The sequence below is a fragment of the Diceros bicornis genome, chromosome 37 (assembly GCF_020826845.1).
Source record: "Diceros bicornis minor isolate mBicDic1 chromosome 37, mDicBic1.mat.cur, whole genome shotgun sequence".
NCBI lineage: Eukaryota > Metazoa > Chordata > Mammalia > Perissodactyla > Rhinocerotidae > Diceros > Diceros bicornis.
The window spans coordinates 29,108,849-29,125,865 of NC_080776.1; the positions used below are offsets into that span (position 1 = coordinate 29,108,849).

Below are 17,017 nucleotides of genomic sequence, written 5' to 3' on the forward strand. Positions count from 1 at the left end.
AGGAGGGGGAGATCCAGGGGCAGGGGCTCCTGAATGCCTTGGTTTCCCATAGAGGGAGAGCTCCCGGGGCCACACCAGGTGGACCCATGAGCTCTGGGCGCAGATGCAAACATGCCCTGCCGTAGGTGATGTCATTGGGAGAACAGCAAGATCAACTTCATCCATCAAGGAGACAGTGACAGTATCAAAGGACCCTTAAATTTCAGATTGGATGAGAGGGCTGCTTGAAGGCAACCTTTATACCCTGTGTGTGTGTGTGTGTGTGTGTGTGTGTGTGTGTGTGTGTGTATGGTACAAAATGGTCACATAATCCAAATAGTTATTTACAAAGTAGAGAGAGAGGCAGTATCATGAATATAAATTATATATACAGTTTAATACTTGGTATATATTATATATAATGTATGTATATATACAGTATATACATATACATATTGTGTACACATTGTGTGTATATACATAAATATATATGATGGAGATAGATGCATAGATAGACATTGCCCATTTAGGGTAATTAATTTCATTAGCCTGACTGGATTAAGGGTGATTTTTAGAAATATTTTCCTTTTCAAACTTTTATTTGACCCATTAATAAATTACCTTAATAATAAATTAATTATCCTTTGAAAAGGAATAGAGACCATGTTAAAGGCACATTACTTTATAAAACAAGGATGTTTACTTCCAAAATCAAAGATACAAAAAATGTAAACAATCTGTTTCTTAAAACTAGGCGTAGAAATTATGAAAATGCTTGGATGAGAACTATTTCTTTAGTCAAATTCATCTTCCTTATCATGAAGTAAATGAACTGGTAAGCACGGCTTTTTAACAAAGAGAGAACCAACCCCAAGAGCGGCTATGATTCCAGTTCTGAGAACACGAAGATGCACGGGTTGATCCTACACTTCAGTGGTTCCTTCCCTGAAATTTGTAATGTTATTTTCAAATGTTTTAGAAAATAACAATTGGAATCAAATATAAAGCAAAATAGAAATGAAAATGATGGAATATGGTGGATATAATTACCATTTTTGTTTCGTAGACCAGCAGGAAGAGAACAAAGCCGTTCATATATGTTTGTGTAGAACAACCACTACTGGTAGAGAGTCACCTGCAGTGCAGAACTGGTGTGACAAACAGAAAATGGTAAGTATTCTAAGTTATTCATATGTCAGACAGAACCTAGAAGCCACCTCAGGGGACAGGCGTTCACGGGTCTTCACTGCTCACATTTGCTTCCGGATTTGTGTACAGCTATTCTGGTATTTGCAGCTACTACAAAATTATTGATATTCCAAAGACATGCACAAATGCTTTTATGATCTAGAGCATAGGAACACACACTGCTTTTTCTTACTATTTATTTCTTGCTATTTATTCTTGTGGCCACTTAGAATCAGCAGGTCCAAAGGAAGTGGAAAGAAGTAACTGTGGACCCAGAGGTCTGATTAGCTCTCCCACTTCATTCCGGGGCAAGATAAAGAATTAGTGAGTGATGTGTCTTTGGTTTTCTGCATCCCCCACCCCTGTGACTTGTGCATCTCAGACTGAAGTGGACGCAGCTGTGGGGTTGGGTGCAGTGTGGGAGCTGGGATTTGGCACTGGAGGAACTGAGAAGGTCAACACTGACCAAGTCTGGCGGTGGCTTCCTCTCTTCCTACGTGGTCCGCCAGCAGCCTTGCACAGGGACCCTCCTCCTTCCCAGCACACTGTACAGTCACTCGAGCTTCCTCCTCCTCTCAGGCACTGTCTGCACAGACTTCCTGGACTGCCCCTCGCCTCCTGACCTCTGCCCCAGGGCTCTGTCCTTGAGCTTTTCCCTTCTCTCTGGACACTCATTCACCTGGCAGCATCTCCCCGGAATGCCACGTGAGCAGGCCAGTCTCCTCCCTCTCGTCTCTGTGTCCGTGTTCATCTCACAGGTATCTGGACCAGCCTGTTCAAACCGGAGCTCCTCATACTCCCCAGCTGATAATAGCCCATTTCATTAACGGCGGCTCCTTTCTCTGTTGCTTGGACCAAACACTTGGCGTCATCTTGACCCTGTTCATAACTCACATCAATCTGCAATTTACACTCTTCTGCCTTCGCCTTCAGATAAATCTCAATCCAGCGCCAGTGCCCTGGCCTCAGTCAATGCTGACTCCCAGGCCAAGAACTCTGGCCTCTGTTCCCCCGCAGGGGATGCCCTTCCTCGTCGGTCCAGCACGTGTCCAGGAGTCCTGCGGGGCTGCACTCAGATGGTGCCTTCCAGGGAAGACTTCCCAACACCTCACCTTCCCCTATCTTCTCCTCACTTTGCCTACTGACACCTACGTGTGTGTGTTTCTTTTCTTCACTTAATTGGCCCCAGGAGGACAGTGGTGTCCCTCTGTCTTGCCCCTGCTGCATGATCAAGGAGGCACACAATAATTATTTGACTAAATGTCCTGACAATATTTCCTCTTTTCTTTAGCCAATGAGAAGGTAGAACACTTCTTTCATTTTGGTTTCATAATTCAACTTCCTATAATACCACTCACGTTATTTGTGGAAATGGAAGTAGGCGGTAGGGAGGGAAGAAAGAGGAGATGGAGGGAGAGGAGGAGAAAAAGGAGGTGGAGGAAGATGGGGCAGTCAGGGGAAGTGAAGAAAACAAAGAATACTGTAGGAATTTCAAAATGGCGGGCGCTACCAGGCCCTGGGAAGGACTGCCACCAGTGAAATCTTTCCATGGCTGCTGTCTGGGGGTCTTTGAAAATGGGAGGGATCCACCTTTGTCTGAAATGGTTTTGATGCAGCAGAGCCAAATGGAGGAGAAGTTAATGAAATCATAGTCTCTCTCCCCTGGGCTTGTTTATCCCTGTGCACCTCACATGCTGACACACTCTGGAGCTCCGGTTCCCCAGACAGCGGCTCCAGGCTCCGTGCACAGAACCAAAGAACCAAGTTCAGTGGCTCAAGAATGGCTTTTCAGACCACAGGACAGTTAGAACAGAGTTTCCCAACTGCAGGTCTTTGGTGGAAGCAGCAAGGCAGATGCTTAAACTAAATTTAAAATTTTAATGGAATAAATTATCTGAAAAGAAATACATCGAATAAAATGGGTTGCAGAATTCAAACGTCCAAGATTTAAAATGGCTTTGCAGTTCAGATCATCAAACGGCAAGTGCACATGAGCACCACCTCTTTCCACACACAAAATGTTTGCACACAGACTTTTGGGTAAAGATGGTGCCATGAAGCTTGTTCACAGAATTCACCTCTCCCCAAAACGATGAAATGAAGAACAATTAGCAAAATTAAAACTTGCCATCGGCAACAAAAGTGCAACTCTCACGTGGTTGTTCCGGACCCCACGTGGCTCCTGGCCCGATTTCCAGCTGACGTCTAGCCATTGCCTGATGGAGTGTGGGCTTGTTCTGGTGGGTCAGCTCCAGCTCACCATGGTTCTTAACATGAATATCAGCCCTGTCTGCAGCCATAGATGAAAGGCTTAACTGAGAAATGGAATCCCAATTCTCCCATGAACATGACAGTGGGGCTGCTGTCAGCCAGGAAAGAGGAAATAATTGAGTAAAATCTTGGGAGAAAAGACCATCCCATCATTGATGTGTGACATCCAGACCCAGCAGTCTTGGGTCACTGCTAGATGGGGACAGACCCAGAGCCTGAGGGTGAGAACGCTGAGCTGCCCCCCATGCGACAGCACCCCTGCCTAGGAGGGTCCTGTTGCTCGCTCTCCGGCTGTGCCTCAGGCTGCACACCCCGGCCTCCACCTGCACCACAGATGGGAGGGGAGGGTGAACAGGACTGAACTAGGCTCCGGTGAAAATCGGGGGCGATGCTGGGGTGGGGGGGCAAGTTGGTGTCCACATCTATTTGTGTACCCCAGCTCTGCCCGAGCTTCTCAAACTATAGCACCCATGTTCTGGTGTTCCTGTGGTTTTCAAAGCATGTCTGCTCTTCCAAACACCTATTGCCACGGCAACAACATAAACTCACACACAATTTTAATTTAGAACAAAGATTTCCTCTGTTTTCCTTTTAAGTTCTGGTCAAGGGCTTGGGATGAAAAATCTGTGAGAATGGTTAACAATCAAGGGGTTGACGTGCCCCTGCGTGACCCCAGCAGGAAGAGGTCACGGAGCCTGGTCTGATGAAAAGGGACAGTGGCTACAAAACTGTTATTTGCATTTTTAAAATGCTGCTCTAGCATGAATATGACTGGATGCCATTGCAGGAGCCATCGCTTCAAAGCGAAAGGAGAACGAGACTCCGTCTCGTCAATTGCTTTGTTTCCAGCAGATGTTCTGACTTCAGCTGTCCTCAGAGGCTGGAAAGCCAAGTCTCACGGTGTTCTGTGGATCTGCGGCTCTCTCAGCGGGCGATGGAAATGGAGCAGGGTGTCTGTGCACCCGATGGGGCTCGCGGGCTCTCCGGAACCTTCTCCTCCCTGAGTACTTGGCCTGCTCTTAGTGGATGGGCCTGTGGTGTCTCTGGGCGGCCAGAAGACTTTCTCAGAGGCTCTCGTTGCATTTCACAGTAAAGGTTTTCACCAAATATTGAGTAACAGTGACACAGCATTGATCACTTTCCTAATTTTAAAAAGGGACATAATTCCTCCTTTTCCATCAACCCCCTGATGGAGCACAGGTCGCCAGGTGCAGGATGCTGTTTTAGACCCTGTGGCCCCCTTGTCGTCCACATTGACCAGCCACTGCTGGGAAAGAAGCGCTGAGGGAGCTACTTACGGTCCCCCTGGCACAGCAGAGGCCCCAGACTGTAGGCGGCCTCGGAGCTCGGGCGGGCTGCGTCTGTGACCACGATCTGTGTCACGGGCAGGTGCTCCTTGTAGGAGAGCACACCTGTGTCGTTGGTCCTGTGGGAGAAACATCTGTTAACGCCGTGTGGGATGAGCGGGATGGGCTCCACGTGCCCACACGTCGGGGAGTGTGGGTCACCCACCAGACACCCACACGCAACACGGTTAGTGCGTCCTTTCCCAGCACACACCCGCATCCACTAACCGACCTCAGAGGAGGCAGGCGGCAGATCTGGAAGTGAGGTCACCTGGGTCAGCCCGAGGTCACACTTCTGCCTAGTTAAGCAGCTGACTGCTCTTCTCAATATGGCACCAGTACAGTACTTAAGTACAGTTTTTATACATTCATGCAGTATTAAGTGTCCTGTGGGTAAACCACTGCAGTGGTAAAGTTACATATTAATATACAATATTCTATATAACATATAAATATAAACAATAATTTTTTGCTCAGAATTTTATTTTCATTATTATTTTAAAAATCTGTCTTGGTTTTTCTCTGTCCCTCCTTATTGATTTCATAATTTAAAAAAATTATTTGAAATCAAGCTGGGAATAGAATTCAGTATAGTACTCTCTAAACTTTAATCAGCAAGATGGAGTGTGGGAAGGTGCCCCCGCACACCCTACATGGGAACCAGAGACAGATGTAAGCCTGGCCTTTGGTCACCAAGAGACGCTGCAAGAATGCCCTGCTGTCACACATGGCTCCATAAGAGCGAGTGTTGGGTGGAAACACGTTAACATCTCCAGGAGAAATGTCACGGAGGGCTGGGAGGGGATGGCCTGGCCTGGTGGCACCTGCTCCACTCGGGCCAGTTTCCATGTCTCTAAAACAAGGAGTTATTTACATTTTTTGCAACATCCTCATGTTTTTATGAGGCACTTCAACTTCTTGTGGATTTCTGATTCAAACTTCTAACATCCTGACTCTGTGGGGACCGGGGGAGAACTGATTTCTGTCCTTTATACATCTGCCAATTCTGCCTCTGCACAGACTTGGAAAAAAGAACCAAGTTACAGAATGTATAGTCATTCCTATTTTTTGTGCAATTAAAAGTTCTCTTATTTAACAGAAATAAAAACTTATCAAAGGTAACAAATTAAGTATTTACTTTTAGATCAAATTAAAATAGAAATTGTTTGCCTTCCTCTGCTAAAAACAATCTTGTAGCGGAACGTAGTGTGTGTGCTGAGCTATGAGGAGATCAAGATGAAATCTGAGCACTGAGACGACGTCTACTGAAGGGACGGGGCCGCCTGCCACATTTAGCCTCCACAGTCCTCTGCTTCACCTAGCTGAGCTTCTGTTTCTGCATGCCAACGAAGAAGCTACATCACGGATTTCCCAGATCCATTAAAGCTTCTCTCTGGGATAAACAGAGAGTAGACAGGGTGGAACCCTGACTTACGGGCATGTGGTAAGTCTCTCAGGACATTTTTAACGTGGTGGGAAGCAACCAAATTAACGATGGTCCTCGACTGCGGTCTCTGCAGATGGCACCAACCCTCACGTCTGCTGAGACGGGACACACTCTGGGGAAATGCAGATGTTGTACTTATTCATTGCAGGGCTTTGAATTTTTAAAGAACTATTTTTCAGAAACCACTGCTTTTTGTTGAGGCTCTAACATTAGCAATATTTTTAGAGTGCTGAGTATACTGAACAATTATCTCATTGTGTCGCGTGTGTGTTAAGAAAGATTATGAAATAAGTCTCTGTTCTGTGTGGTTTGAAAACCATGTTCTTGCCTAACTGAGGGAAGAATGGTCTTCACCAGTGTTGTGTGAGCACATATGGCTCCCGAGTCCCCGTTTTACTCAGGTGAGTGTACACTCCTTCAGAGCTGCCTAGTTAAGAAGTGCTCAGTTTTCTGCGTTTTCTCTGTTTTCCTTGAAGGATCTACTGTGATGCAAAATTAGAAACAGTGCATTTGTCACGTTCTCGCGGCCCTCAAGAATTCAATAAGAGAACTTTTAAACTTCATTTTTAGGAACTCCTAGAAGTATGGAAACGGTACTTATGACTTTCCAAGGAACTGTACAATTTTCATTGTTTTGAGAGGACTTTTGAGATACAAGCGTGGCTCAGGATAGTTTCAGAAGTTGGGAAGGAAGAGAGCGGAGAGATGCTGAGCCAGCTCTAATACTAGTAATGGTTTTAGGGAGAACAGAAGTGTCCCCATCGCCTGTAAGATCCCTCAGAACAACTTGTAGACCAAATTTGGAGACAGTTCCAAATGAATGGAGTGATTTTGACCTTCTTATAACAATTTAACTTGTGGAAAAATACATTATCACTGAAAGCTTTCTTAGTCAATTACATTTTTTACTGTATTAGAGATAAATCAGACATTCAAAATGACTTAATAATGTAATAAACATCAGTGTACCCATCTAAGTTTAAGAACTGAAATATCACCAGTGGAAAGGAAGAAACAAAATTGTAATTAATTATGGATCAAATGACTATGCTTGCAGAAAATCCAAAAGAATCTACAGGCTATTAAAATTAAAAATACAAGTCTAGTAGGACCACCGGATGCAAGGCCAATTATACAAAAGTAAATTGTTTTTCTATGTACCAGCAACAGAAAAATGAAAATGCGATGTAAAATGATACAATTCACATTAGCATCACGGATATAAAATCTCTAGGGATAACACCAATGAAAGGTACCTAAGACCTGCTACTGAATGCTATGCAAGCATTCGTGAGAAAAATCAGAGAGCTGGAAAGCTCATTATTGTAAAAATACCTCCTCCCGCTCGGCCTGAGTGTCGACGCCGCCCCCGTCTGACGGACGTGCGGCAGCCGTGCAGCTGGGTGAACGTGGACACGCCCTCCCGCGAGATCCAGGCAGCGGTGACCGCGCGGACCGCAGACGCCCGTCCCTGGGAGCCCACGGGCCTCACGCCCGAGTCGCCTGCGAGCAGGCGGAGACGCCGCCCGCGCGCCCAGCCCTGCCCCGGGCGGTGGCCAGGAACACGGGCGGTTTGGGGAAAGTGCGTGAAAGAGACGAGGGAAGCTAGTGAACCTAAGACTCGTCCAAGGCCACGGCCAGAGGGAGGGGACGCCCACCCCCAGTGTGAAAATGCTGGACATGGGGGCACAGTGAGAGCACGGGCTGCAGAGAGAGGACCTAGGGCACGCAGCACTCGGGGAGGCGCCTTGAGAGGAAACGCTGCTGGGAGGAGGGTTAGGAGGAAGGAAGAGACGCCCCGTGGAAACCATGTGGTGCGATGGAAAAGCAGGAAGAGCAGGGCTTAGGGTCCTGGAAGGAAAAGGAAATCAGGAAATATAACACCGGACCTCCGTGCCCCCCCCAACGCAGGGGTCATCCAGAAGACACCCGATAACCGGAGGGGGCAGTCGGACCTTGGAGACTGTAAACAGTGGTGAGCACTAGCCCTGTCCTCAGAAAGCCAAAGGGGCCATCTTATAAATACAAGTCTGCTATGAACAGAACAAAACAAAATGAAGACGATAATGGGGTGAACCCCACGAAAAACCTACAATGAAGTGAATAAAACTGTCACAGACCCTCCAAACTAAACTAAGTATCCTCAAACCAAGGGGGAGAAGACGTACCAACACATTGTGGATCAGAAAATTCAAAAATTAAGAACAAAAATGGAAAGCCATGTGGAGGAAAGGAAACAAGAGTTGATGGAATTTAAGAAATAAATATAAAAACCCTACAAAATCATATGAGAATGAGGAATAATTACAATGTGCCCGTGAGACAATAGATTCAGACAAAAGTGTAATAAAGGTCATTGGAAAAGATCCACAAAACAACTCACAGAGTGAAAATCTGGTAAAGAAAAAAATAAAATGGATCAGAGCTTTGAAATGTAAGAAATGCAAAGAAAATCCAATGTATATGTAATTGGCATCCCTTAAGAGGATAAATAAAACAATGAAACAATAAAATACAACTATAATCCAATAAATCCTCCTGAAAGTAGAGGAAGACCTGAAGCTGTGTGTGAAAGGATGCACTGGTGCCAGAGAAAATCATCCTGCATGAGTCACCCCCATGATATGCCTTGGTAAAAGGGTTGGATTTTAAACATAAGGAAAACTCATCAGAGCTTTGAGGCAAAAAGGTGAAATTGTTGGATTCCCAAGGGGAAGGGGAGGGAAATCTCAACTCACCAGGTCTCGGGATGACGCGGGCCCACAGACACAGAAGACCGAACTTGATGCAAACGCAAGAGGTTTATTGAACGGAGCTCCGGGTCGACTCGTGTCCCTCGCAGGAGACAGAGGGGTCGACCCCGAGCCTTAGGGGGCAAGTTCTTTTATAGGATTTGGGAGCATAAAGCGGGAAAAGGTTGGCGCGGTTTTACATGATTGGTTAATTCAAAACATTCAGACAGTTACATTTTATGGCGCGAATTGCTACGGCGCGAAACAGCTATCAAGGTGCACACACATGTCCCCATCTGGCCCCCCTCCACCCCGACCCTCCCAAACTTATCCCTCTGTAGCACTCCCTTGTTCTCAATTTTCTCTGAACAGTTTAGGGTGAGTCTTCCGCGAACAGAGTCAGTTGGGATCGATAGACTCTATTCATAGAAGACTCGCCCCAACTGCCCCTTAAGGTGTTAACATATTAAATTTTTAACATAATTTACATCCTTCATTCCCCACTTCTTCTTTTGTCCCTAGTTCTAATCTTAGAACTTAGTTTTCGGTGTCTACTAAGTGGCTCATGGCGTGGGAGAGCTTGGTAATGGCGTTGGAGCATCATAGCATGTACTGCATTGACTCTTTTTCTTATGAAAGCAGTAATTCTATTGAAAACACACGGTCCAAAAACCAAAAGTAGAAAAAGAATTAACAAAGGCCCTGTTAGGGAGGATAGTAAGGACGTCACCCAGGGGGACTTAGCGAACCAGGATTTAAACCAGCTTTGTTGCGCCTCCCTGCTTTGCTGCCTCATGTCTAATCTTTTTTTTAATTTTTGCATTGAGTCTCGGACTACCCCTGTGTGATCTGCATAGAAACAGCAGTCTTCTTTAAGAGCTGCACAAAGCCCTCCCTCCCTTAAAAACAACAGATCTAATCCCCTTCTATTCTGGAGCACTACTTCAGACAGGGAGGTGAGGGACTCTTCTAGCTTAGAGATAGACTGCTCTAAAGTCCTGAGGTCTTTATCTATAGCATTGCTCAGGGCAGTTAATCCTCTCTCCCCTGCAACTAAGGCTGCAGTGCCGGTTCTTACGCCCGCGGCAACTCCCAGTCCCAGGAGCACAGCTAGGGTGAGGGATACTGGTTCTCTTTTTTTTAGTATAGATTTCTGATCAAACTCATCTTCGAAACTATTGGCAGTATGATAGTAAATTCTAGGCACTAACTGCACAAGCACGCAAAAATAGGGGTATGCCTTTAGTTTACCCTTGCGATGGGGGGAGTGGCATCCTCCGGCTTGTTTTGCCCCCCCCTCGTCGACCCATGAAATCCCAGTCGGGGGTTCCTATAGCCAGTTTACAAAGGTCAGGGTGTAAGTCCGGCCACCATGTCCAAGGGGAAGCAGTTTTTTGGATTGACCAGGTTATATCTCTTACCTGGGAGACGACTTGCCACGTGAGCAGTTGAGGAGCGTGGGGATTAGGATTGGACAACCTGCTTGCCGTTCCCATGACGCAAACGCAGCTTAAGAGGGTTATCAGTCTTTTCCACCTTCCAGAGATCTGCTGCATTCTGGGGTGCCTTCTTCACGTGTGTGGCGTGAACCCAAGAAGTTATACCGTCCACTTTAACTGCTGTGGGCGTAGTGAGGAGCACCACGTAGGGCCCCTTCCAACGTGGCTCTAATGACCCCGTCCGATGTCGTCTCACAAGGACAGAGTCCCCAACCTGGAATTGGTGCGGGATGAGCAGATCACCAGGCTGGTAGGCCTCTTTTAGCTGGTTCCAGATGTCGCGCCTGACGGCCTCGAGTGCTTTCAAGCGGGCTGACAAAGGTATAGAAGGTATAATGTCAGGGTCATGTATCTCTATTTGTGCCAAAGGGGGAGGGGTTCCATAGAGTATTTTAAAGGGTGTAAGTTTTAAGGGTCCCTGTGGGGTGTTCCGGACGCGGAACAGGGCAAAGGGCAGGAGGGCTGTCCAGTCACTATCGCCGGTCTCTATGGACAATTTAGTTAGGGTCTCTTTAATTGTTCTATTCATCTTTTCTACCTGGCCTGAGCTCTGGGGTCTATAAGCACAATGTAATTTCTAATTGATCCCCAGTTGACTGGCCAGTCCCTGACTTACCTGGGCAACGAATGCAGGACCGTTGTCAGATCCAATTACCTTTGGGATCCCGAATCTCGGGAGGATTTCTTCCAATATCTTCTTGGCTACTACAGAGGCAGTCTCTTTTTGGGTGGGGAAAGCCTCTACCCATCCCGAGAAGGTATCTACAAATACTAGAAGATATTTATTTTCATACCGGGCCGGTCTGATTTCAGTAAAGTCTATCTCCCAAAAGGCTCCTGGCCTATTTCCCCGGAGTCTGTGTCCCGTGCTGCATTTGGAAACTGCAGCGTTTGTGAGAGCGCAGGCTCTACAATTTTTATAAACTTCTTTAGCCGTTTTTTTCAAATCTGGTACCTGGTACGGGGAGGCCTGGATAATTTCAATTAGTTTCTGAGGGCTCAAGTGGGTTAGCCGATGTAAATGTGATAGGTATTCTCGCCCTTTTACAACAGAAAGGACCTTTTCTTTTTTAGTCAATTTCTCCCTAGAGGCGGTTTTGTTGGTTTTAGTTCCCTGGAGGGTCAGAACCATGGGTCCTAGTGCCGCCCGCTTGGCTTCTAGATCCGCCAAGCGGTTCCCTCGAGCTATGGGGTCGGTGCCTTTCTGATGTCCCGGGCAATGGATGATTGCCACCTTTTTGGGCAAGTGTATAGCCTCTAGGAGGCCCAAAATTTCTTCTTTATTTTTGATATCTTTTCCGGCTGAAGTAAGCAGCCCTCTTTGTTTATAAATAGCCCCATGAACATGGGCAGTAGCAAAGGCATACCTGCTGTCCGTGTATATATTCACAGTCTTATTTTCAGCTAACCTTAACGCCTGTGTCAGGGCGATAAGCTCAGCCTTTTGTGCAGAAGTCCCTTCCGGCAAGCGGCTTGCCCACAGAGTCTTTTTCCCGTCTACCACAGCCGCCCCAGCCATCTTCTTACCTTCTGCCATGAAGCTGCTGCCGTCGGTGTACCAATTAGGGGCTCCAGCCCATGGCTCATCTGGCAGATCGGGTCGGGTCCCCGTTTCTGATGCTAAGATGTCGCCGCATTGGTGAACCGGCACTCTGTCGTCGGCTTCGGGCAGCAGCGTGGCTGGGTTTAGGATAGCCGGTGGGGCGAAGGTAATTTTTTCAGTTAGGAGCAGGCTTTGGTAGTGAGTCATCCGGGCGTTAGTCATCCATCGGTCTGGCGGTTGTCTGATAATGCTCGCTAAAGCATGGGGGGCTACTATGGTTATCTGTTGGCCCAGGGTCAACTTGTCTGCATCTTTTACCAGCTGGGCAGTGGCGGCAATTGCCCTCAAGCAGGAGGGCCACCCTCTGGCTACCGGATCTAATTTCTTTGATAGGTATGCGACTGGGCGCTTCCAGGACCCAAGGGCTTGAGTCAGGACTCCCCTGGCTATTCTCTTTCTTTCATCTACATACAAGGTGAAGGGTTTAGTCAAATCAGGTAGGGCTAACGCGGGTGCCTCTAATAGTGCCCGCTTTAGAGTCTCGAAAGCCCTCTGGTGCTCTAGAGTCCAGACAAAGTTCCCATTCTCCTTAGTTAACGGGTACAGCGGGGCAGCCAGGGTAGCAAACCCAGGGATCCATAATCGGCAGAAGCCTGCTGTCCCCAGGAACTCCCTTACCTGGCGAGCGGAGGTTGGGGCCGGAATCTGAGTCACAGTCTTTTTCCGTGTGTCAGTTAGCCACCTTTGGCCGCCCTTTAATGTGTAGCCTAAGTAGACTACTTTTTTCTGACACAACTGTGTCTTCCTTTTTGACGCCCGGTACCCCAACTCACCCAGCTCAGCCAGGAGGCGCTTGGTCCCTTCTTCACAATCTTCCGGAGTTTCTGCTGCTAATAGAAGGTCATCCACGTACTGTGAAAGAGTCACTTGAGGGTTTTTAATCTTAAAATCAGCCAAGTCCCTGTGGAGGGCTTCATCAAACAGGATAGGGGAGTTCTTAAACCCCTGGGGCAGTCTTGTCCAAGTCAATTGCCCAACAATTCCCACCTCAGGGTCGCGCCACTCGAAAGCAAAAAGCAATTGGCTTTTCGGGTGAAGCCGCAGGCAGAAGAATGCATCTTTCAGGTCCAAGACAGTGTACCATTTTCGTGATTGTGGGAGGGAGCTGAGCAAGTTGTATGGGTTTGGCACGGTAGGGTGTAAATCCTGCACTCTCTTATTTATCTCTCTCAAATCCTGGACCGGCCTATAATCATTAGTCCCAGGCTTCTTTACAGGCAAGAGGGGGGTGTTCCAAGGGGATTGGCAAGGAACTAGGATCCCTTGTTGGAGTAGCCTCTGGATATGGGGGCGGATTCTTTCTCTGGCCTCTTTGCTTACTGGGTATTGACGCACCCTTATCGGGAGGGCTCCGGCCTTAAGATCTATCACGACTGGGGGAATTCTCGTAGCCGTCCCTAGTCCCCCGGTTTCAGCCCATGCCGTTGGAAATTCGATCAGCCACTTATCGGTATTGAGCCGAGCTCTAGGCTTAGGCTGCTGATGGAGCCGATATTCTTCCTCTAGCTCCAGGGCCAATATCATGGTGGTAGGTGCGGACCAGGATACTGTAGGCCGAGGTTGAGCAAAATCTATTTGGGCTTTTAGTTTGGTTAAAAGGTCTCGACCTAGCAACGGGGTTGGGCATTCAGGAATTACTAGGAAGGAATGGGACACCCTTCTTTTCCCCAGGTCCACTGTCCGGGAAGTGGTCCATGAGTATTGTTTCTGCCCAGTGGCTCCGACAACCAAGGACTTTTTTGTTTTTAATTTCCCCAAAGGCTGCTTCAGTACTGAGTATTCAGCTCCAGTGTCAATCAGAAAACTCATAGGGGTCCCCTCGACGGTTAGGGTTACCCTAGGCTCGGGGAGGGGGCCCGAGCCCCGTCCCCGCTATTCTTCGTCCTCTCCTAAAGACAACACCTTGGGTGTGGCCCTTTTCTTGGGGCATTCCCTTGCCCAGTGTCCTCTCTCCTTACAATAGGCACATTGGTCCTTGTCCAAGGGTTGCCGTCTGCGTGAGCCTGGTCGTGGGGCGTTGCCCAGGTTCCCTGACTGCCTATGATCTGGCCCTGTCTCCTTTATCACTGCGGCCAGTATTTTGGTCAGTTTCTTCTCTTGTCTCCTATCTCTCTTATCTTCCCTCTCTTCAGCCTCCCTTCTCTCTCTCTCTCGCTTTTCCTCCTCACTCTCTCTTTTATGATACACCTTTTCAGCCTCCTTTACCACGTCCCGCAAGTCGTAGTCCTGCAGCCCCTCTAGCCTTTGTAATCTCCTTTTTATATCTGGGGCAGACTGTCCAATAAAGGCCATAATGACAGAGGCCTTTTGCCCTTCCGAGGACGGATCAAAGGGCGTGTACCTGCGGTAAGCCTCCATCAATCGTTCTAGAAAAACGGAGGGGGGTTCGGTGGGTCCTTGCTGAATCTCTCTTACCTTAGCCAAATTGGTGGGCCGCCTTGCGGCTCCCCGGAGACCCGCCACTAGAGCCCGGCGATAAACGGACAGCGCCTCCCTACCTTCAGCCGTGTTATAGTCCCAGTTGGGTCGGTTGTGCGGAAACCCTTCTTCCGCCTCAGCTATCGTTGCCGGCTGCCCGTTGGTGCCTCGGATATTCTTTCTTGCTTCCTGTGTGATTCTTTCTCTCTCCTCCGTGGTGAAGAGTGCCTGTAAGAGCTGTTGACAGTCATCCCAAGTGGGCTGATGGGAAAACATTAGGGACTCTATCAGGGCGGTTAATCCGGCGGGGTTTTCTGAAAAGGGGGAATGGTTATTTTTCCAGTTATACAGGTCTGAGGAAGAGAAAGGCCAGTACTGGAGGGGTGACAGCTGGTTGGGCCCCGCAGGAGCTCCATACTCTCTTAGCGGGAGCGCCACCGTGGTATCAGGCCCGTCCGGAGTGGCTCCGCGGCGGCTTCGGGTTCCAGCGGAGGGACCCGAGCCAGTCGCCCTCCGTCCTGATTGCGATCCTGGAGCGGGGGAGGGGTAAAGGGGAGGCGAGAAAGGGGGCCATTCGGGAGGAGGGTCAATCTCAGGGTAGACCCCGGGGGGGGGGGCCGAAGGGGTCTCCGACTCCGCTGTTCGAGTTGATTTCGATTTTTGCCGTGTCTCCGCATCCTGCAGCGCCAGGACTCGGGGGCTTAGTTTTTCTGCTTTTACCCATGGCTTAACCCACGGGAGTGGGTTCTGCACCAGATCCTGCCACACTGTAATATATGGTCGTTGGTCAGGATGGGACCCCGGTCTCTCCTGGAAAACAATAGCCCTCACCGCGAGGATAATAGTTAGATTAAACGTCCCCTCAGGGGGCCAACCCACATTGAGGGAGGGCCACTCAGAGGTGCAAAAAGTCTGCCAACGCCCTTTTTTTATTTCTACCGCCAATTCGTGCGCTCTCGCTCTCACTTCAGTCCAGTGGTCTCAGGTCAAAGAGAGGGGGGTCGTCATAGTCTGTCCCATCCCCTCAAATGAGGTCCACGTAACGAACAAAAACAGAACAATAAACACTAAAGACACACTAAAACACAGACAACCCTGCCCGGAAGGCGTCTCTACAAGCCAGCCGAAGGCGGCTTCAGACGGGAGGGGTTTCCGAGTCCTCCCCGGGAAAAGGTATCGCTCCTTTTCCCACCTGGAAGGGGGGTTGGTCAGGCTTTCCTGACTCCCCTTATCCCTTGGGGCGTCCCCCAGGGTTGCAGCCTGCAGTCCCTAGCACGTCTGCCACTGCAGCCGTTCGGTCCTCACGGCCCGAAGCGGCGGCTGCCCGATACTGAAACCAAAACAATAAAACAATACTTTGCGGCGCCGCACACACTCACACACTCAGTCACTCAGGCCTACCTCCAAGGGGTCTTCGGAGTCTGGGGTTACCGCGTGGATCCCGGACGAGCCCCCAAATGTTGGATTCCCAAGGGGAAGGGGAGGGAAATCCCAACTCACCAGGTCTCGGGATGACGCGGGCCCACAGACACAGAAGACCGAACTTGATGCAAACGCAAGAGGTTTATTGAACGGAGCTCCGGGTCGACTCGTGTCCCTCGCAGGAGACAGAGGGGTCGACCCCGAGCCTTAGGGGGCAAGTTCTTTTATAGGATTTGGGAGCATAAAGCGGGAAAAGGTTGGCGCGGTTTTACATGATTGGTTAATTCAAAACATTCAGACAGTTACATTTTATGGCGCGAATTGCTACGGCGCGAAACAGCTATCAAGGTGCACACACATGTCCCCATCTGGCCCCCCTCCACCCCGACCCTCCCAAACTTATCCCTCTGTAGCACTCCCTTGTTCTCAATTTTCTCTGAACAGTTTAGGGTGAGTCTTCCGCGAACAGAGTCAGTTGGGATCGATAGACTCTATTCATAGAAGACTCGCCCCAACTGCCCCTTAAGGTGTTAACATATTAAATTTTTAACATAATTTACATCCTTCAAAATAACATACAAGGGCATCAGATTTCTCAAAAATAACATACAAATCAAGGTAATAGGAGGATGCCGTTTTCAAAATATTCAAGGAAACATACGGAACCAGGGGTTTTCTATCCAGCCAAGTGTCCTTCAAGTATGAAAGTTACAGAACAGGTACCAGCATTCACCAACTGGGGGCTCAACTGTCATCAGCATCAACTGTGCTTTTGAAGAGTTTCCTAGGACATGGACATCTGCCCATCAAGAGAAAGTGGGAAACTTCAGCAAAAATGATGATGGAGTTTTATTATGTTTAACTGTAGGCCTGAGGCTGAAATGATAGTGAAGCTAACGGTGGGCGAATGGTATTTCATGTGATTCATGCTCTATGTTGTTAGTGCTGTTTTCTGACAAGACAGAAATGATGCGGGAGGGAGGAGGGGAGAGAGGAGAAGGTCGAGAAGCCTCCAGGTGATCATATAGGCAATAGATGAGAGCCAGCAACAAGCCAGATAGCAATGGGTTAAATAAGAAAAAAGTAAGATAAAGTCATTTAAAAAGAAATAA

General features: G+C 48.3%; 1 protein-coding gene across 2 annotated transcripts in view; it reads right to left on the reverse strand.

The window, feature by feature from the left end:
• LOC131399210 (contactin-associated protein-like 4) overlaps nt 1–17,017 on the reverse strand; it is a 174,435-nt gene that overhangs the window by 27,619 nt on the left and 129,799 nt on the right. For both annotated transcript variants that reach the window (XM_058533395.1, XM_058533394.1), the window contains exon 15: nt 4,737–4,864. In XM_058533395.1, coding sequence (XP_058389378.1) covers nt 4,737–4,864 — 128 coding nt within the window. The remainder of the gene's footprint in view (nt 1–4,736; nt 4,865–17,017) is intronic.